This window comes from Haliaeetus albicilla, chromosome 16 (assembly GCF_947461875.1).
Source record: "Haliaeetus albicilla chromosome 16, bHalAlb1.1, whole genome shotgun sequence".
Taxonomy (NCBI): Eukaryota; Metazoa; Chordata; class Aves; order Accipitriformes; family Accipitridae; genus Haliaeetus; species Haliaeetus albicilla.
In genome coordinates, this window is record NC_091498.1 from 4,346,902 (window position 1) to 4,367,139 (window position 20,238).

At 50.5% G+C, this 20,238-nt stretch overlaps 1 protein-coding gene across 1 annotated transcript; it reads left to right on the forward strand.

Annotated features, from left to right (window-relative positions):
- The first annotated feature begins 1,665 nt into the window (after positions 1-1,665).
- SELENON (selenoprotein N) lies at positions 1,666-20,169 on the forward strand. The gene is made up of 12 exons (XM_069803175.1): positions 1,666-1,843; positions 6,261-6,378; positions 7,196-7,326; positions 7,816-8,028; positions 8,885-9,009; positions 9,825-9,962; positions 11,619-11,700; positions 12,667-12,855; positions 13,936-14,041; positions 14,926-15,038; positions 15,737-15,838; positions 17,036-20,169. Exons 1-12 carry the CDS (start codon positions 1,736-1,738, stop codon positions 17,204-17,206), a joined length of 1,596 nt encoding a protein of 531 aa, XP_069659276.1. The 5' UTR covers positions 1,666-1,735; the 3' UTR covers positions 17,207-20,169.
- The last annotated feature ends 69 nt before the right edge of the window (positions 20,170-20,238 follow it).

Sequence of the window (20,238 nt, forward strand, 5' to 3'; positions counted from 1 at the left end):
GCTCTGAAGGTACTTGCTAGGTTATTTGAGGTAAGCAACAGCTCTCCACACCTCACTGCCCAACCTAATGAGTCTGGGAAGTTTTAAAGCACATCTGCTTAAAGTGCTTGAGTGCTTAACTCATTCACACCTGTCTCTGCTCCCAGACATTATTTCAATGCTCTGTTAATTCCTCCCATCTCTTTCCCATAGCCCAAGCACCAGTTCTTTGATGGATGAGGAGGTGGAGAGCAAAGAGCTGTAGGCAGAGTTTCGTGAACATTTTCTTCTACGGTGGATCTGGCAGAAGGAACCTTCTCCTTCCTCCCTTGGCCATGCAGGTGTAACAACGCTGATCTGAGTTACGAATAACCCAGTGTTTATTCTGTTACTGGGCTCCCCAGTCTGGTCCACTGTGGTGCCCAAGCTTGCACCCTCAGTGCAAAAGAAACGTCAAGGGCTATGTGGAGATCTATGACAGAGAGAGGAACAGTGCCCAAGTCCCAGGGAGAAGGCTGTGCCTCCCCTTCACTGCCTGAGTCCTGCTCCCTCCAGTCTTGCTTGCTTGGTCTGCAAGAAAATGCACGGTGTGATTTTTTTTATCTTGTCCCAGGAATCGGTCAAAACTCCACGCACTCCGCTCCTGCTCTGCCCAGGATTACCAGCCTCTTCCTCCTTCCTTGATGCAGCTGCCACTACTCTCTTAATGGCTTGGACATGCTCTCCTCATCTCCAACCAAAACGCTCTTAAACCTAAAACAAAAATGATTAGGCAGGCTTAGGAAACAGCAAAAGCTTCAAAGGATTAAATGCTAACGCTTCCTGCTGCCCTTAGAGAGATCAAACATTCTGTGCTGTTAGCCCTGCAGCAGCAGAAAATGGTACTAAATCTTCCCCAGCAATCAGGGGATTTCAGTGGCAGTGCAGGATTGCATGTAAGGAGGAGCAGGAGACTGATTTATGAGGAAAGATTAAAATGACTAAATATATATCTCTTGGCCAAGCCACTGCTAAGGAGCAATGTGACAACCATGCAGAAGAACCTGAAGGGCACAAAGAACACAGGGAGGGTGGAAAAGTTTGGGGTGTCCTAAAGGATCGTAGAAACGACTCAAAATGTGGGGTGGCGGTAGCAACGACTCCAAATTTGGGGATCACGATGTGGTAGAGGAGGCGGAGGCTCGGTGATGGCTGCAGGTGAGCACCATCACCTCGTGGCTGCAAAGTCATTGCCATCCCTGCAATCCTGGGGCCTAAACCCCTGCAAGTGAAACCGCTAATATGTTTTGTTTTTTTTTAAAAAAAAAAATCCATTTTGGTGAGCTGAAACCAAGTAGAAAAGCAGGATACGGCTCTTTTGGGGAAACGCTGAATTGAGGGCCAAAGACCACTTTGGAAATCCGGGGTGGGGGGAGGACGCACCACTCCCCCATCGATAATTAAAAGGAAAAACCATGGAAAGCAACGAGATTGCTGAAGAGAAGGGTGATTCATTTCCTCCAAGGGTCCTCGCAGCGGATAAATTTAAGGCCAAAAAGTGGGATTTCCTCCAGACTGCATAAAGGTCTCTCCGGGGCCCGGAGGGGGGGAGAGGGGCCGGACGGGGGCCTCCGGCCCCTCTCCCCCCCTCCGGGCCCCGCGGGGAAGGACTCCGGCCCCCGCCCGGCCCCGGCCCCTCCTCGCCGGGCGCTGCCCGCCTGACGCCTCCCCCGGCCGGCGCGGCCATGGCGGCGCGGCGGCGCTGAACGAGACGGGTATGGCGGGTCCCGGCGCGGCCCCTCCGCGCTTGGCTTTGGCCCTGGCCGCTTTGGCAGCGTTTGTCGCCGTTAAGTACTACCGGGACGCTGAGGCAACGCGGCAGCAGGTAACGGGAAGGGGGAGAGGAGGCGGGGGGGGGGGGGGGGGAAGGCGGTCCTGAGGCCGCGCTGCCCCTCACAGAGGGAGGGATGAAATGGCGGGCGGACCCGATCGTGCCGCCGTCGTGGAGATGGGGGGGGGGGCCGCGGGGCTGAGGGGAAGGCGGGCGTTGAGGTGGCCGCTGCTGGGCTGAGGGGACCCCCGCACATAGGTGGGCACTGGGATTGAGGTGGCTGTGGGCAGGCTTGAGGTGGCCACTGGGATTGAGGTGGCCACAAGGGCTGAGATAGCTGCCACCGGGCTGAGGTGACCGCCAGGCATCGGTGGCGGCTGGGTTGAGGTGGCCGCAGGGGTTGAGGGAGCCATCACCAGGCTGAGGTGACCGCTGAGCTGTGGTGGTTGCCACGAGGTTGTGGTGGCCAGGGCGTGTTGGTGGCTGCAGTCTTGAGGTGGCTGCTGGAGTTGAGGTGGCCACCGCTGGGCTGTGGTGACCGTGAAGCCGTGGCAGCCGCTGTTAGGCTGTGGGGACAAACAGGTATCAGCAGCTGTGGAGCTTGAGGTGGCCACCGCCAGGCTGAGGTGACCATTGAGCTGTGGTACTCACCACACACAAGTGGCTATGGGCTTGAGGTGGCCACTGCCAGGCTGAGGTTTTGCAGAGCTGTGGCGGCCACCGGGCTTGAGGTGGCCACAGGGATTGTGGTGGCCACCACAATCACAGAGCCATGGTGACCACCAGGCACCGGCAGTGGCCGTGCCTTTGAGGCTAGCTGCCCCTGCCAGAAGAAGGAGGAAGAGCAGGAGCACCAGACCTGGCCCTGCTCTCAGCATAACGCTTCGCTCCTTCTCTCGACATGGCCTCTGAAGGTGTCTTTCCTTCCTGCTTTATTCCCTGTAATAAAAAAGGCCCCAAACTTTCAGATGTTTGTGGATTTTTTTCATACTAGAAATGCAGGTCTTGTGTGCCCTGACTGTAGAAACAGCAAAGGAGTGGAGGATGTGAGCTGAAAAATGGGAAGGCTTTTTAGGGGCTTTGTTGTGTTTTGTTTTTTTTTTAAATTAGGCTAATTGACATTGGTTTTGATTGTAATCTGTATAATTCAAATGGCTGCTGCATGCTTTGGAGAAAGCATGCCTTTGTTAAAGATCGTACTCCCCTGGCTCTTCACTTGGGCGTGCATCCTTGAACATCTAAAAAGGTTCACGGGAAAGAGCAGACGTCTTGTTCTTGATATTTCTATGGTAGAAAGACAAGTGTTTTTAAATGATGCCTCTTTTCTTTGTCTCTTCTTGCATTGCAAAAAGGGGAGAATGGCTCAAACCAGTTAATTAGAAGAATTCCTCTGACAGGGGCAGAAGGGTCAGGGCAGTCCTTCACAGGCTGGCTGAGAGGACCTCAGCCCTGCTTGACGAAAAGCCAGGTCTTGTGGAGGTTTTGTGTTTCCCAGAGGACAGGCAGACGGCTGTGACTGGGCATTGCTGGAGAGGAGAACAAAATGTGAACAGCCCAAGGTTTTTATTTTTCCTTCATCTTGCTTAAAACATATGTCTTGTCTCTTTCTATGGAAATGTTTATTTAGCTAAACAACCCACAAGCAGGTGGGAGAAGAAAACTCTTTGTGAAAACCACAACTCTCTTCCTCTACAAAAAGACTGAAAAAGATCAGTCTTACTGCTCTGGCACAAACAGGGAAACTTTTTATTTCTTATAATCCCAGATTAGAAAGAAAAAAGAAAAAACCCACAAGCTCTGGAGAGCTTTCTTTAACATGAATGTTATCAGGAAGCAAAGGGCAAAGCCCTGACATCTCTCTACCCTTTTAAACATAATTTTTATCATCCCTTTTGACTGAGTACAGCAAGATGGGTGCATGCTCTGCAGAAGTCATTGTTCCTCCATGGCTGGGGTCTTATCTCCAGCTGGGTGGGTCCCTGGGGTCCCAGTGGTGAGGCTGTGCATAGGGGCTCGTGCGATGCTGCTGCTGAGCTGCCGTGCTTTGTGAGCGTAGAAATGAATGTTTCCAGAGGGAGCGATCTGTCCTGCAGGGTTGTACAGAACTGATGCACTGTGCCAGTACTGCCTGGAGCACGCCTTTGCTGGAGAAGTGGCTGTTTTAACCTGCACTGGAGAGGGCAGCGTTGTCTGGAGGAGGCAGGAGCCCGGTACCAAACCTACCAGCAGGGAGGCTGCATTCAGCCGGCTGCTGGCACGCATGTGAGATGTGTGTGCGTGCACGTAAGTTGCCTGACCGCAAAGCTACCACATCTCTGGCCAATTGTGGTTGTAGGAATAATTATCTGATGGTTCTGCAGCTGATGGTTTTTTATTGCTTGACCTATGTGAAAGTGCAGGCTGAGTGGATGGGAGCATGCTCTCAATTCTTGTCTGTAGATTGATTTTTGGATGCTAATGTCCAACACCAGGCACCTGTATTCCCCCCTTCATGTTCTCCTGTCTTAGACGCAGTCAGAGGTGTTCTTCTGTATGTGTGGGGTATAACTGGTTCCCTTTCTGCCTTCAGCCCTGTTAAGTAAATGATCACGACTTTTTCCTAATACTAAGCAGCAGGCGGTCTAACCAACTAAAAACTTTGTCGCTCATTTGCCTCCCATCCCTTGAGGTCCGTGTCTGTGAAGTGCAAAAAGAAGAGAGACTCTTAAAGATTCATCAGCAGGGAATCGCTAATGCTCTGTGGAGAGGACTAGGAAATGGACCATCTCTTCAGAGCTCAGTATGCATCCAGGACAGCCTCCTCGGCAGAGGGGGAAGCCATCGTGCGCTCCCAGCACGCTTCCCTGCACCATGAGCCAGCTCCCAGACAGTGAGCGATCACAGGGGCCCTTGCGAGGTTAATGCATTTCGTGCCGTGCACAAGCAAGATCTAGAGCCGAGAGGGGTACTGAAGCCTTGGGCCAGGCTTCATGACATGACCCTGGCACATGGCTGTCAGGGAACAGGGCAGTTGCTCAGGAAAATGTTGTTATCTATTTACAGGGCCAAGGATGTGCATCCCCATTCATTTGGGGAGCAGAGGCACAGTTTTGGCCCCAGGAGCCTGGACACTCCGGCGTGGATTATTCCTGTGTGTGGATAAATAACCATCCTGTTCCTTCATTCCATCTTTCACCTGTGTAGTTTCTGCATGCTCCCTTCCTTGTCTTTCCTCAGCCATGTCTGTGTCCAGATCTCTGGTTTGTGTTCCAGGGTCTTTATTTTTGGCTGCTTCAGTCCTAAAACTGCCCTGGAAGGCTCTTAAGTGCTTTTGTTGCTGCAGTTGACAGGAGCAAAGCCTTCCAGGCTGCATTAGTGCTGCTTCAGGCTGGCAGGCAACAGATGGAAAATAAACTAGTTCAGGAGCTCTGGGGATGGTAATGGTGCTGCAGGCAGTAGAGAATAAACACGGTTAAACAGCAGAATACAGAGTATTTATCCTTGCAGCTTTAGGCTTTTACGGGGGGTGGCAGGGGAAGCTGCCCCAAATGATGGGTCACAGGGGATGTGCTGCAGGCTGGCTGGCAGTGATGTGGCTTGTCTGACTTGCTACATCTCTCTTCCTCTCACACCAACGTGGAGCTCTCTTGTTCTGCCTGCAAGTTGTTCCTTTCCTTTCACTGCCAAGTGCTGTGGAGTGGAAATGACTAGAAGAATCTAGAGCCTTTCTGAGGCTGCTCCAGGGGAGACATTGCGTTTCAGTAGTGTTTTCCACTGGATGATCTCTGCGTGGGCTTTGCAGAGGGAGAAACTGAGGCACAGCGTGGCTGGGATCTTGCAGAAGTTTCTGGAGAAGACCATGGGATTTGTGGCTCCCCGATGTATGGCCGAATGAGCAGGCAGTGCTCCCTGCGGAGCAAAGATCTGAAATGCTCCATCCAGTCCTGAGGCTAGAGACCTGGAGGGGATCCTGACCAAAGCAGGGCAGTTGTGTACAGTAATGCTGGCATGGATCTCAGCACGGGTGTAAGTTAAGTTGCTTTCTGCAGAGTTACAAGGGCTCAGTTCATTTCCTTTGTGTTTTTGCAATGTGGATAGTCATGTATTTGACTGCCTTTGTTTCACTGCGCATCAGTTAATTACAGAAATCACAATCTCCAGGTGCTCTGAATATCTGCAGGTTTAGGACTAACTATCTGGAAAAAGTTGGAAATTTTTCTGACAAAAGACTTTGAGGCCGACTCAGAGCAAATGATTCAGTTTGAATTACTCAGCCAGATGTAGTTTTAATATGCTCATGCCAACAGTTCCTGGACACGGATCCCGGTTGTAAATAGCACAAAATCCTGCCAAGGGGCGTTAATCTTTCGATTTGATGGCTGTGTTTGTGCGCTGGAAAGAATGCAAATTAACTCTGAAGCTGAGAGGGGCTGGAGTGAATTTCTGCAAGAGGCTAGAATGAAAGCTCACTTGCCTATTCTTCCCAAACTAGGAGCTGGCCCTGAAGTCTTTGGGAAGTGAGGGTCTGTTTCTGTTTTCTTCTCTGGACACAAACAATGATCTGTACCTCAGTCCGGAAGAGTTCAAGCCAATAGCTGAAAAGCTGACGGGTAGGTATCTATCTACCTTGCAGAGCTCTCTCTGCACAGACCGAGCAAGAGGCAAAGATAATGCACTCAGCAGTTTTTATCTGTGTCTTTATTTTTTTCTGTTTTGGGTCTTATTTACATGAGGAGAGGCTGCTAAGCTTTACATGTTTTTGAAAAGGCTTAAGCACTAGACATCACTTTCACAAAGTAGAGTTTTTATAAGACAGAAGATCCCATTGCTGGACTAGCAAAGTACATAAGTTACTTTGTCTAGAGCTTAAAGGGGATTTGGGATGGGTGAATGCAACAAATACAGCTCAGCCCAGGCTAGGCCAAAACTGTTAGTGAGTCGCAGCACTTCATTCATACGCTTCTCCAGCTGTAGCAGGCTCTCCCAGATAGCAATTGTGAGAGATCATGTTTGGAGACTGTACCAGTGCGTGGCAAATGTCTCTTGGTGGTGCCAAGCAGGAAGAAGCATGGTGATTATAATATACAGGAGAGCTTACAGTACAGTCGAAATACAGACAGTTGTTTGCTTGTGCTGTAATGAATTGGCTAAAGCATGTGTTCTGATCCCTTCTAGGTGAAATGAGGCGGCTTAACTGAGCGATGGGGTTTAGAAAGTCGTCCGCTAAAAAGAGGGCTCCCCTTTAATTCATGCAGCTGAAGCTGGTCTCTGGGGTGGGTCTGAGTTCTGCCGCTGCATACAGCGTAGGGACAGCTGGGAAACTCCCAGTGCTCCTGGATTTGCCAGGATAAACGTGTAATCACTTCACAATTGCTTAAAAAGGGAGGGAGGGGAAACAGCTGCTTAAATTCCTGTCCCTTTGTCTAGGGGTTGCTCCCATCTCAGAATTTGAAGAGGAGGAGACACCTGATCCAAGCGGGGAGACGTTGTCCGTTGTGGCTAAATTCCAGCCTTTGGTCATGGAAACGATGACGAAGAGCAAAGACGGTTTCTTGGGAGTAGGTGTCGTGCAGGATATGTATGGCCAGAAATTCTGGTATAAACGTGTCCAATGGGCTGGTAACATCAGCTGGAATAAATGCTAGCATATCAGGAGGGGGAGATGGTGTTGCTCAAGCCCATGGGATTTGCTTTGACGAGCAAGCTCGCTGCTTTCTGCAGCATTTCATTGTTTTCAGTGCACTCAGCAACACTGTGCCCCAATTAATACGCCCTTCCTGGGCAGCTTGAAGCAGACATTAGAGATGGCTCTCCTGGAGCTAAGTCCGAAAGCAGTGGTGATATGTGGTATGGTCCCCTCTCTCCCATTTCCTATTACTCACTTAATTGAAAGTTGACAGAACTATTTGGTGGTGTTTGGGCTGGTAGGAAGAATTTGAAATGTGATTTTTTTTTTTTCCCCTTCTCCAAAGCTTACTTACATCCATCAGCATTACTGCATGTTTGAAGAGGCCAGTCTAGGCTCTGATAGTGTCTTTTGTTTGCAGATTTCTCATGTTGCTCTGTCTGGGCTGAGGAACTGGACTGCCCCAGCAGCCCCTATGAGCGTGATGCTTGCCAGACAGTTTAAAGCCTTTCTTCCTCCAAAGAATAAACTGGATCTTGGGGATCCATGGTGGATAATTCCTAGTGAATTGAACATCTTCACTGGGTATCTTTCCAACAACAGATTTTACCCTCCGCCTCCCAAGGGCAAAGAGGTGAGATATGAAACTCAATTTATATATACCTGAGAGGTAGTTTGTATAAATGTTCTGCCTTATAGCCCAGATGAATCACAGGAGTCCCTAGAGCAGACAAGGCTTTTGCATTATGTCTCCCTGGACTTTCTAAGGGAGCAAAAAGGCTGCAGCATACAGCCAGGAGCAGCATCTCCTAAATTGGAGGTAAATGGAGAGCAGGCAAAAGCTCTGGGCATCTGTTATGGCCAGATGAGGCTGAGTTGAGTAACTTCATCTTGCTTTCTTTAAGCGTTTGGGTTTTTAGGTGAGTCTTTCCTGGACAGGTAGGGGAGAGGGTTATTCAGAAAGCGCTTCTGTGAAGTAATCGTGCCTTGTGGAACAGTTGCCGAGTGCCACCCCAGAGGTAGGCGTTTCATTGACAAGTGAAACGATGTGTATACATAGTTTGTAGAGGCAGGCGTGTATATTGCTCTCCCCCAGGGTGCCCAGGTAGGTGTTAGTGATCACATAGTTGATACACCTTCGCAGCCTGGTGTGTTTATTGATTGCATACCCACTCTTTCAAAGTCTTAAGTAGTATTGATGGAGGCAGCCTCATAGATCAGTTTACCGTACTCAGACATCCAACTGACTGGGATGATGGAAACTTGCAAACAATGGAAATACCATAAAAAGCGTGGAAGATGGATTTATTTTTAAAAGCAGTCTTTTGCTTTGTCTCCTTGTTTTGTGATTAGGTAGGTCTCTGAGCTACTTTTTAAGTCATAGCAGTTCTCTTGCCTTCCTGATCTGGTAGGGAGTTACTCTGGAGCTGCAGCTGACCTGCAGTAGAGGAACTGTTCTCATTTTTGCTCTCTTACAATCCCTTCTCTAGATCATAATCCACAGGCTTTTGAGCATGTTCCACCCACGCCCCTTTGTCAAAACCCGCTTTGCTCCCCAAGGAGCTGTGGCCTGCATCCAAGCCGTCAGCACGTTCTACTACACGATAGCGTTCAGGTAAGGCCATGGGTTTGGGGTGTTAGAGGAGGGCTTGGGGGCACTTCTGAATTTGTTCCATATCTCAGGGAAGTGGAGAAGGCTGCTGTGAGCCTGTGGCAGAGGGTGTGCATGTCATTGCATGTGCAGTCGCACTCCCAAACAAGATCCGATGTGTCCTGGCTGGGAGGGAGGTGAAGCATTTCAGGGAAGAGGGCGGTTCATAGCCAGCTCTTGCCCGTGTGTGATGCTTTGCTGACACCCAAAGAGGGCACCCGTGCTCCCAGTGTCACTGAGTCCCTGGTGAGGCAGGGACTGTTGCCCACATGCAGGACAGCAGCCATCCTCCATCACCCTTGGTTTGGAGCTATCCCTGGCTGAAAGGGGAGAGTCTGATTAGCAAGAAATTTGTTAGATTTTGGTTAATGGGGGTGGAGTGCCTTTCCAAGGGGGAGAGTCTGGGGAATTGTTCTCGTGTTTTACTGGAAGTGTTACACGCAGCTTTTGTTTGCCTGATCAGGCTGAAAGGGTGGCTGAATGGGTCTTAGTCTGTTCCTGTGTTTCAAGGAACGATAATGTAATTCATCCTTCCTGGATGGGCACTTACTGCCCAGTTCCAAAAGACATCAATATTGGAGATGATCCTGACACAGGGGATCTGCTCCAACCTTTTACCCTCTTCATTGTGTGACATGAAAGCTTTTTGAACTGAACCTTAGCCCCAATTTAGCTTCGTAATTTCTGGTGCCTGGAGATAACTTCCCTGCTGTCATCTGCAATGCATAATCCATTCTGTCCTCCTGGTGCTGCAGCTGATGGCTCCTTTCTTGTTTCAGGATCCATGCTGAATTCCAGCTGAATGAGCCACCAGACTTCCCTTTCTGGTTTTCCCCAGGCCAGTTTACAGGTCACATCATCCTCTCCAAGGATTCTTCCCATGTCCGAGAGTTTAAGCTCTTCGTCCCTAACAACAGGTACAGCTGTTTCTCTCTCTTCCTGGGTGCTGAACAGACTTGAGGATTGTTTTAAATGAAGCCCAGTGGAACCCAGGGGCTCTGGGATCCTGTCCTGTGCAGGAGTGGGGGCTGTGCATGGGGGAGACTGGTGGGCTCTTTTTTAATGAAGATATGCGTGCGGTGACAGCTCTGTCCTTTGCGGTATGTGGGCATCCTGGCCCGTGCAGGGAAGGCAGATCTGCAGTCTGAGCTTTGGGCAGGCTGGTTCTGCTGTTTGCTTATCTGTTTTCCCCACACATCCTTCTCTGCCAGCATTCATCACGGTCATCATGTCCTCAGTTCTCTAGATACAGTTGCTCCCTAAACAGGTTCTGATGCAATTTTTCAGGAATAGCTCTGTTTATCAACAGGTCTGAGGGGCATCTGGCTTGGAAGAGGCAGGGAAGAACAAGGGCAGAGGAGGGACATGGGAGAAGCAGGGCAGAGGTTGCTGGGAACATGGAGCATGGGACTGAGGATAGTTGTCCTTGCACAACCTGGCTGCAACTGGCATGTGTTTCAACTGAGCGTCCAAGCCTGAGCTGTCCTGTGCCAAACCACTTTAGAGGGAGGTACTGCAGGCCCATGGGAAGGCACACAGGGATGGGAAATTTAAGTTGTCCTGATACTGCCCTAGAGGCAGGCAGCAGCCTCTTTGTTAGTAGCACTGCTGCAAGCACTGCTCCCTTTGACCTGTCCCAGCAGTCCCTGGCTGTGGCAGGGACTCTTGCAGATGTCAGATACCTGTTGGAAGCTGCAGAACATGTCTGTGATGGATGAGCTCACGCTTTTCAGCCAAGTCCCTGGATAATCTGACTGAATTGAGCTCTGCAGTTGTCTGTAAAACTGGCAAATGCATCCCTACTAGTTGCTGAGGATCCCTGACCCATTTCAGGGTCTGATTCGCTCACCAGTAGCTGTCCCTTGGTACTTGGAGGATGGGTAGAGACAGGCAGGGTGTGGAGAGCAGCCCCTGGCAATCCCAGTGCCTGGCTTAAAGCACTGAAGTTCAGCAAAGCCTGATGCTTTTGCTTCAACATATTTTTTGCTTGGTGTTTCACAGGTTAAGGTTTTGTGAGCATAGCTTTGCACTAGCTCATCCCTGCTCTCTGGCAAGCAGCTGGAAGCGTTTCAGGGGAAAGAAGCTTCAAATCTCTTTGCCCGTGACGGCTGGAGTGAAAATTCTATTATAACATTACCCTGGCGACTCAATCCCTATGGCTCTGTCAGCACATTTGTTACAGCAAGCAGACACTTACGGCTCTGCCAGCTACTCCTTACAAAGCCTTTTGCTTCCAAAAAACACTTTTAAGATTTCTGCAGGATCAGAATGTGCAAGTTAAGTGCTGGGAAGGAAGGGGGGAGCAAAGACACCTCTCTCTTCTGTACTGTGACAGTACTCAAAGGTGTGAGCGCATTTGCCCAGAGTGTTGCGTGGGTGCCTGGGCCCTGATCCAGCAGGGATCTAGTGTTGCTGGTCTTGTGCAGGGAACACGGTGATCTCCAAGGAGCCAGAGGCTCTGGGCTTCAGTGCTGACCCTGCAAGAGGAGCACTGGGTGTTCTCATTTGTTTGGGGTTTCCCATACACAGCTTTAGCCTTGGATGACTCTGAACATACCGTGTTCGCTTTGCAGGTCTCTGAATGTTGATATGGAGTGGCTGTATGGGGCGAGTGAAAGCAGCAACATGGAAGTGGATATTGGTTACCTGCCTCAGGTCTGTAGTCACTCTCAGTCCTCCATATGTGTGCAGCATCTCAGCAGGGATTTATGCTGCCATGGTCCTGAGCTGTATAACCTCAGTTATCCCTGTTCTTTAGAGCTTTCTCTTGAACATTTCAATATAATAATATAATCTCTGTTGATCTGTGTATGTCATCTGCAGCAGCGTGGCTCCCTGTTGCCAGTTCTTGTAATATTTTATTTTTTCCCTCTGTGTGGGTTGAATCCTAAGCTCTTGGAGTCATGCGACTTTTTCCATTTTTAAAAAGTTGTCTGACAGGCAGGGGGAAGATTAGGAGCTGAACCCAGGCCCTGAGCCCAGAGGGGAGTACGAACAACAGTGTGTCTGAATTTAGAAACTGCATGTGGTAATCCCAGCTCTTGGGACAGGAAATGTAAGTCAGGATTTTGAATGCCTGAACTTAGCAGTCCCATTTTCTCCTAAACTAGATCCATGTTTCTTTTTAATTGCGAAAAGTCAGGAAAAGAGCCTTGCAAAATAATATCAGATGTACCAGAACACTGAACTGCAGGGAAGCTCCTGAACAGCTTTCCCTTTTGCACCCTCTTGTGGCTAGCCGCGGGCTGTGTAAGGGCTGTGCTGGCCATATGAGCAAGAGCTTCAAACTAGCCCTGCAGGTCCCAATGATTTTAAGGATCTGGTGTCCCACAGTCAAAAATCTCCACTGGGAAAGTGGGAACATGGAGTGAACAGGTCTCATGCCTTTCCAATCTAGCAAGCACAGTCAGACAATAACTGAAGGAAATGAAGTTGCTTTCCTGCTATTCCCCAATAAAACACATCTGCAACTGATAAAGTGCAGCTCCGGGAGACAATAGATCAAGCTGTATCTTCATTAGAACATGCACAGTCTTATTTTGCATCTTTATCCTGTCCTGGAGTACAGAAAAACCAGGAGTGGGGTGTCTGCAATGTCCAACTCAGCCTGTTCTCCTGCAGATGGAGCTGGAATCGACAGGGCCTTCAATCCCCTCTGTGATCCATGACGAGAATGGAAATGTGATTGACAGCAGGGATCCCTCAGGGGAGCCCATTCAGTTTGTGTTTGAAGAGATAACCTGGCAGCAGGAAATCCCCTGGGAAGAGGCAGCCCAGAAGCTGGAAGTGGCCATGTATCCATTTAAGAAGGTGAGGAAGGGGCCGGGTGCTTCCTTGGCACATTTATTTGGGGTGGGTAATCTTCACTGAGATGTCCAGTAACCTCGAGGACCAGCAGAAACCAGAGGTCACAACCTGGTCAGCATTCAGAATAGTGTGAGGGTCTCCCAGCTCAGCATGTGCCTCCCAGACACTGTGTGTGGCTTGATGGACTTCCAGTTTCCAGATGAGGGAGTACAGCATCTCTGAAAGGCCATTTGGGGTCGAACAGCAGCACAGGCAGGAGCAAAGCCTAGAAGTCATGTGTCCCAGGCTTGTATTGTAAATGTAGGCTCATCCTTCCTTCCTCTTATCAGTAGCTGCCAACGCAGTTTCTGAGTGAAGCAGGTAATCACGCTGCTTACAAATGGTTTTCCTCTGGCGTTACTTTTGCAATGTTCAGCTACCTTTGGACCAAGCTTTCCTTATCAGCAGAAAACACACAATCCGCCTGTGCCTCTGCATCCCGCAGTGAGACACAAATTTATAGCATTGGGTGACCCAAACTATTTAACATGCCAGTAGCCTGTGGAGCAGATGGCTACTGCCTGTCACTGCTTCCTTGGCTGAAGGGACACGTTTCAATGGCTGCCTCCTTGTGCGTGAGCTTACAAATGTCCCTTTGAGCTGCCAGGATGTTAATAAAGTTCCCTTCATTTGAGTGATTGGAACAGTCTCTGTGCAGGGTCCCTCACAGCCAGTTTTTAGACCATTTCAGTGAGGTTTTGTAATAAATATCTCAAGGCCAGATTTCCCAGGCTGCTGAGGTGTGTTTGTTGACAGCCCGCCCGCAGTTGTGCAGATGCTTTCTGCAGTGTGTAAAGACAGGGTTCTGCAGGTGCCAGTAACAGTCCACAGGCTGTGTGAGGGGCTCGCTACAATCTCACTGGGAGATGAAGTTGTCCTTGGGGAAAGTACCACAGTTGTCATTTGATCTGCAGAATATACTGCAGATTAAAACTCGTGTGTGCGTCACCTCTGGGATGTGGCAGGTCTGGTTCCTTCAGACCCTGCTCATATTTGAGGTGGGCTGTTCTGTGTCTATTTCTCAAGCTGTCTCTCTGCCTCCAGGTCTCCTATCTTCCCTTCACACAAGCTTTTGAGAAAGCAAAAGCAGAAAAGAAGCTGGTGCACTCGATCCTGCTGTGGGGTGCCCTGGATGACCAGTCCTGCTGAGGTGAGGACATTCCCAGTGTGGCTGCAAGAATGATGTACCTCATTCAGGCTCTGAGAAGAGCTGGGGATCAGGGAGCTGTTCACGAGCCAGCGGTAAACGTTGTGTTACTCGTTTCGGCACTGAAGATGCTGAACAGAAAAAGGCTGGAACTGGGCAATTACTGATCAGGGCTTAGCTCCGCAGTGGCAGGATCAGATTTATTTGAGGCAAGCCCTAGACCAAGTCACTAATTCAAGTGGCTTTTTCAAGGTAGAGGCATGGGTCTGGTCTTTCTCCTTTCTCTTCCCCTCTCAGTCTGCGTGGGTAGAGGAAGCATCTGCAGGGTGAAAGGGACACTGCTCTCTGCTTTGTCCCTGACACCTGCACAGGAGAAGCCAGAGCCAGATGTGTGGGCCTGGGGCTGTCCTGATGTGTAGCTGTTTCCCTCTCCATGCCTAAGAACTTGCATGCCACATTGGGCAGGAGTGATGGGTGGGAGAGGGGCAGGTATCTTTAGTCCTACTGCCCTTAAAAACTCTTCAGCATGTATGGGCTCTGCTCGGCATGAACAGCAAGAGGCACTCAGTGTGGGTCCGCAGGGCCTGATCCTTTCCTAAATGGACCACACCAGTCGGTCTCTGTGGCAAGCTTGTCCTGGTCCTTCTGTTGCCTTGCAAGTGGCTGGGGTCTGCTCTGGTGGGTCTTCTCTGCTAGCAGCACAAACAGGAAATAAAAAGCTATGGAAAGCTGCCAACAAAGCAGAAATAAGACAGTGGACCAGGCTGGGGGGAGCGTGAGCCAGCTGCCACAGCAACTAGAGTGTTGGCATCACGGTGGCATCAAACATGGCAAACATCAGCTCAGAAAACACAGCAAACCACTGTCTGCCTCTCTTCCTATGCCAGGTTCGGGGCGAACTCTCCGGGAGACCGTCCTGGAAAGTTCGCCCATCCTCGCCCTGCTGAATGAGAGCTTCATTAGCAGCTGGTCATTGGTGAAGGAGCTGGAAGAGCTGCAGGTGAGTGTCACAGCCACATCTACCATCTTTGCGTTCAGTGCTAGTGAATGCAGACAGTGCTTGGCATGGGGATGCCAGCAGGAGCAGGGAGCTCACACCTGTGCCAGTGGGGGATTTCGGTTCCAAGCCCTCCATGTCCTAGCAATTACAGGGGCCAAGCAAACACCAGATGGAGGCAGGCTAAGAAAATGGCACCATCACCCCTTTCACTCTGTCATGGTGCCAATTTTAAAAGCTAAACCAGATGCTTCACTGCAAGATAGCCCTGCCCAAGGCCATTTGTGCCATCAACAAACTGACTTCTCTGTAACCCAGGGAGCAAACAAATACTGTCTGAACCCTGAGTCTCCTGATCACACTTTTCCCCACCTACGAGCCTGTCTCTGGGCCTGTGCTGTCAGCTGGGGTCAATCATGGAGCTGGAGAGTCTGGGAAAAGCTGGGATCAGGCTGTTGGTGCGCCTGGGAACTGCCAGTGATGGGGTGATTTTATTGTTCAGAGAGAAAATCTACAGCTGAAAAGTGAGGAGAAGACTGACTGAAAGGGAATAGTAAAGCAGATAGTGAGAACAGAGCCAGTTACTGCCATGCTGCAGAGTAGCTTTTCAGTCTGCCTTCTCCTGCGTTCGGTGTACTCCTCCTGCGCTGTTCTGCTAGTTTTGGTGCGTGCAGGCATGTTTCTTTGGGGTCTCCTTACAGAGCAACAGAGAGAATGAGTTCTACAGCAAGCTGGCTGACCTGCACCTGGAGAAATACAACTTCCCCGTGGAGATGATCATCTGCCTCCCCAATGGCACAGTGGTATGTTCATTACCCCTTTAGCTGGGCTTGGCTCTTCCCATCAGAATGTGCTCTTTTCAGGGTCATCTGCAGACCCTGAAGTGAGTGTCTGCTCCCCTAGCCATCCCCTGGCTCCTCGAGCCTTTGTGGGACTACAGTCCCTCACAGTGCTGTGCTCTGAGGGATGCTGCGGCAGACAGACAGCAGCTCTACCAAGAAATCTGAAACAAATGTCTTTTTATTCAGAGACAGAACAACAGCAGCTCTGGGTGGAGGGAGGGGAGAACAATTAGACCTGAACCAAATGTCTGCCTATGTTTCCTCATTGTCCCTGGTTGGAGTCAGTGACCTTTGGGAAGCCATTGTAGCTTGTTTCCTGCACCCATTGTCCCTTGTGCTTATGCTTTGGAGAAAATCCCTCCTTATCAGCACCTTCTAGCACATTTATCTTGATTCCCCAAGTTTGTCACAGCAAATCAGCCATTAGCAAGTCCATGTGCTTCAGCTCTGCTGTTGCTCCCCAACAGCCCCCCCGCCTTGGGTTTGAAGAGTGACAGCAGTCCCTGACACTTGACAGTGCGGTGCTTTGCTGTGTGTCAGCAGCCAGGCTGTCTGTAGCGGAGGATCCTGCCAGGGCTAATCTGATTGTGCCCCACACTTGCCAGATATTAGCTAGTAACACGTGCAGTGAATCCTTGCTGTCTCTTTAGTGGCTCCCCTCCAGATGAGGGACGGGTGGTGGCTTCAGCTCAGCTTGTTGAGGTTGCCATGTTCAGTGGCCACATGTCCCCCTTTCCCACCTCCATGGGGCAGCGGAAAGCACAGAGGCATTTGAAGCTCAGGTGCCGGTTTTGCAGCTGAGCTGGGCTGAGAGCACACACCCCAGCAGTCAGCGTGGTCGGGCTGCCATCTCCCCAGCCCTTGCTCAGAGCTAGGTTTTACGCCTGCATGATTTTTCCCAAATCACCTTCATCTTCTTCTTAACCTAAGTGAGGGGTCAGCACTCTTGAGGGAAGAAGCAGACTGTTGCCTTTCGTACCTCTTTTTCTGACCATAAAATGCAAACCTGAATCCTGGATGCTGAATTAGCATTTGCAAAGTATTAGAGATTCTTTAAGAGTTGTTACAGTTTGTCACCTATGTCCTGGCCAGAGGCCAAGGCAGTGGATGGGGAATTGTTCTGGCCCTTAAAGTCTCCTCATCTGGTTTTTTTCCCAGATTCACCATATCAATGCCAACTACTTCCTGGATATTACTTCTATGAAGCCTGAAGATGTTGAAAGCAGCATCTTTAGTTTCTCAACCAATTTTGAAGACCCTTCAACTGCAACTTACCTCCAGTTCCTGAAGGAAGGACTGCAAAGAGCAAAACCATACCTGCAGACCTAAAAACAAAGGCACCTGAATGCCCCACAGAGATGGCCAAAGACTTCAGAGATCTATTTTGATTACAGCAATTCTTCCTCATCTTCATGCCAGACATTGATGTTAAGATGCAGACAGTCCCAGGACCGGGGCTTTGCTCTGGATGTTGGTTTGAGGCTAAGTTTCAAGTGATACCAGTTTACATAACCTGCCCTTTTGAGTTCAGGCAAATTTTTACAGGAGTGAAAATACTTGAATCTATAAACATTCTCGGTGCATACACCTTGATTTGCCACCCACCCTCGTGTTTTTCCAGCTCCTGTTCAGACTCTGTGGTGAAACTCGCGTAACAGCTGTACCAAGCGTCACCCGGAAACCCCTGATCTCAAGGACTGGACTGTGTGTTGAATCACGGAGAACAGCATTGCCATTACGACCGAACACTCGTGGTGAGCGCCTGTGCCCTGTGGGCGAAGGCGCAGAATCCAGCACAGGTGGGAAGTTCCCTCCTGGTAGCCGGTGTCCTCCACACCTCCTCGCCAGCAGCAGCTCTGAGCTGTAAGCTGCCTGGTGGCTTGGATGCCAGCTCTTCACGATGGCATTTATTGACAGCAGTGGCAACCAATGCATAATGGGACTATAGCTGGTAATGTGTAGACATGAACGTAGGAGGTTCGAACTGGAGGCTTGAGCTCTGGAATGGCCTCCTCCCAGCACCCTGTGTGACGGGGTGGGAGAGCCATCTCACTTATTCAGGTTCTTTGCATCTGAGGGAGGTGCTGAGGTTGACACAGTGAAATTAAGGAACGGAGACCAGGGCATTTAGAGGTATGGTGCAGCTCAGATGTCAGGGGTGAATTAACTCGGGGGGGATTAGGGGTCAGAGCCCCACGAGCTCTACCAGTGCAGTACGTGCACTCCAGGCTACAGGACATGGTAGTGAGCAGTGCCCCCACCCTGTTCAGCCCAGGGCTGCTCCCACCCCACTGGCTTTGAGAGCTTTGTTCTCCCAGTGTCTCCTCGGAGATGTTGAAATGCTCTGTCCATGTTTGCTTTGAGCTTCCAAGTCACGCTGAACGATGAACCACGATGAAGTTCCCTTTGGGAAATTCCAAGTTCAGTGTTGCCCTGAGAGCATTAACTGGTTGAGAACTGAGCAGTTTTAAAAGCCAGCAGTACTAAAGAAAATTTTCAGGAGATTTTTCCAAAGAAATTGTTAGGACAGAATGCCATTGTCCCTTATCTGTAACCACCCTGAGCAGTTGCTCCTACTCTGTACCAGTGTCTGGCTACAGACTGAGCATAATTTGGAGAAGGAAAGGTTAAATGAAACGGGTTTTAAAGTATATTCCTGTAGATAGGTGAGGAGACAAAGCATCTTCAATAGATGGCTGCAAACAGCCATGGCTGTTGATGCTTTTTCTGCTCTCTGAAGCACAATTCTGTTGGACCAAATCAAACAGGGAGAAAAAGGGAGAAAAGCCTTTTTTTTTTTTTTTTTTTTTTTTTTTTTAATGGGTATTTTCATTCCTGGGCTCCACGACCTGGGAGGAACCCAGGCATCATGATTACCCTGTCCCCACCCTGCCCCAGCCTTCCTGTCTGTATCCGTGGCTGGAGACTGAGCTTAGATGGACCTCTGGGCTGAACCAGTGTAACTTCACTTAATTGCTCTAGTGAGATTAATTACCCCTGGGATGTTTCTCAGTATCGGCTTTATAACTATGCATTAGCTCTGCACTTTTCTTGCACTCCAAGGGGCCTGCAGTAATGACAGGCTTGGATCTGGCAGCGCTTTCAGCTGCAGAAAGTGCCAAAGCCTCCAGGCAGTGTTTGAGACCGAGCTCCTGTCGCACAGGTGGTCTCGTCCCTTTGGGGGGCTTTGGTCTTGTCCCTTCAGGGCACTTTCGTCTGAGCAGAGAGCAGCAGAGGAGACCGAGTACCTGCCTCCCCCCAGCTCCTTGGGAGGCACAGCTGCAGCATAGATCTGCCCTTCTGGCTTTTACAAAGCTTCACATGAGGTATTTTTGCTGCAACTTTCTTGAGCCCCTCTGTCGGGGGCTTCGGACTTCCAGGCTGCATCTGTCAGTTGTGCTCGGGTGGAGAGTTCATTCCATTTCTTTATCCTTCCCACCGGTTTTGCAGCAGAAGGGGCTGGAGAGGGCAGTGGCTGGGCAGGCAGGGATTGCTTTTGTCTTTCAAGGCTTGGAAAAACAGGCACAGCAGCGGTTCCGCAGGGCCGGGGGAGCCCCTCAGCCTCACGCTGTGCTGAGGTCGGGAGTTGCACAGGGCAGCATCGCTCATTTGATCCTGCAGAAGCAGAGCTCCCTGGCAGCGACGGTGCCTGCGACAGTCCCACGCACAAGTAGGGTCCATGCCTGAGCCTGTGGTGAGCCCAGGCTTGCACGAAGCCTTCGGCATCCCCAAAAATACCTTATGGTTTTTTCCTCTGGTGAACCGCTGGGCTCTCGCAGCTCTGCCCAGAGCCACCTCGCAGCGCTCCTGGGCTGTCCGAGCTTGGGGTTAGTCCGAAGGGTGGCAGAAGGAGCCCAAGCAGCCGCCCCCAGGCTGGAGCGATCTGGGGAGTCGGGGGGGGGAACTCACCTGTGTCTCCTGTTAACTGCAAAGCTGCCTAATTGATCTGTCACTGCCCATTCGCTGCTGTGGGTGGGCTCCGGACAGAAGCTGTTGCCTGAGGCTTTTATTAATACGTGCCAAGCTTTTTGTCTCCTCTTTGTAAACTTGCTAAGTTGTTTTTTTTTTTTTCTGATAGGTTTGTGATACCTCTTGAGGGGGGGAGGAGGTGCTGCTTTTCCCCACCTCCTGGGCTTTGTGACGCTCTGGTCCGAAACCCACACGGGGCCAGAGCCGATGTTTTCTCAGCGAGGGTCCGGGGGGAGAAGCAGCCCCGCGCGGTTCGGTGCCGGTTGGCGTGAGGGGGCCCTGGGGCCCCGGCTGTAGCTGCACTCGTTAAACCCATCCCACCACCCTCGGCCTCCTGCACTCCTTGCCTCCGGGCGGACGGGGCGGGAAGGGGGGGCTGGAGGGAGGGGGGG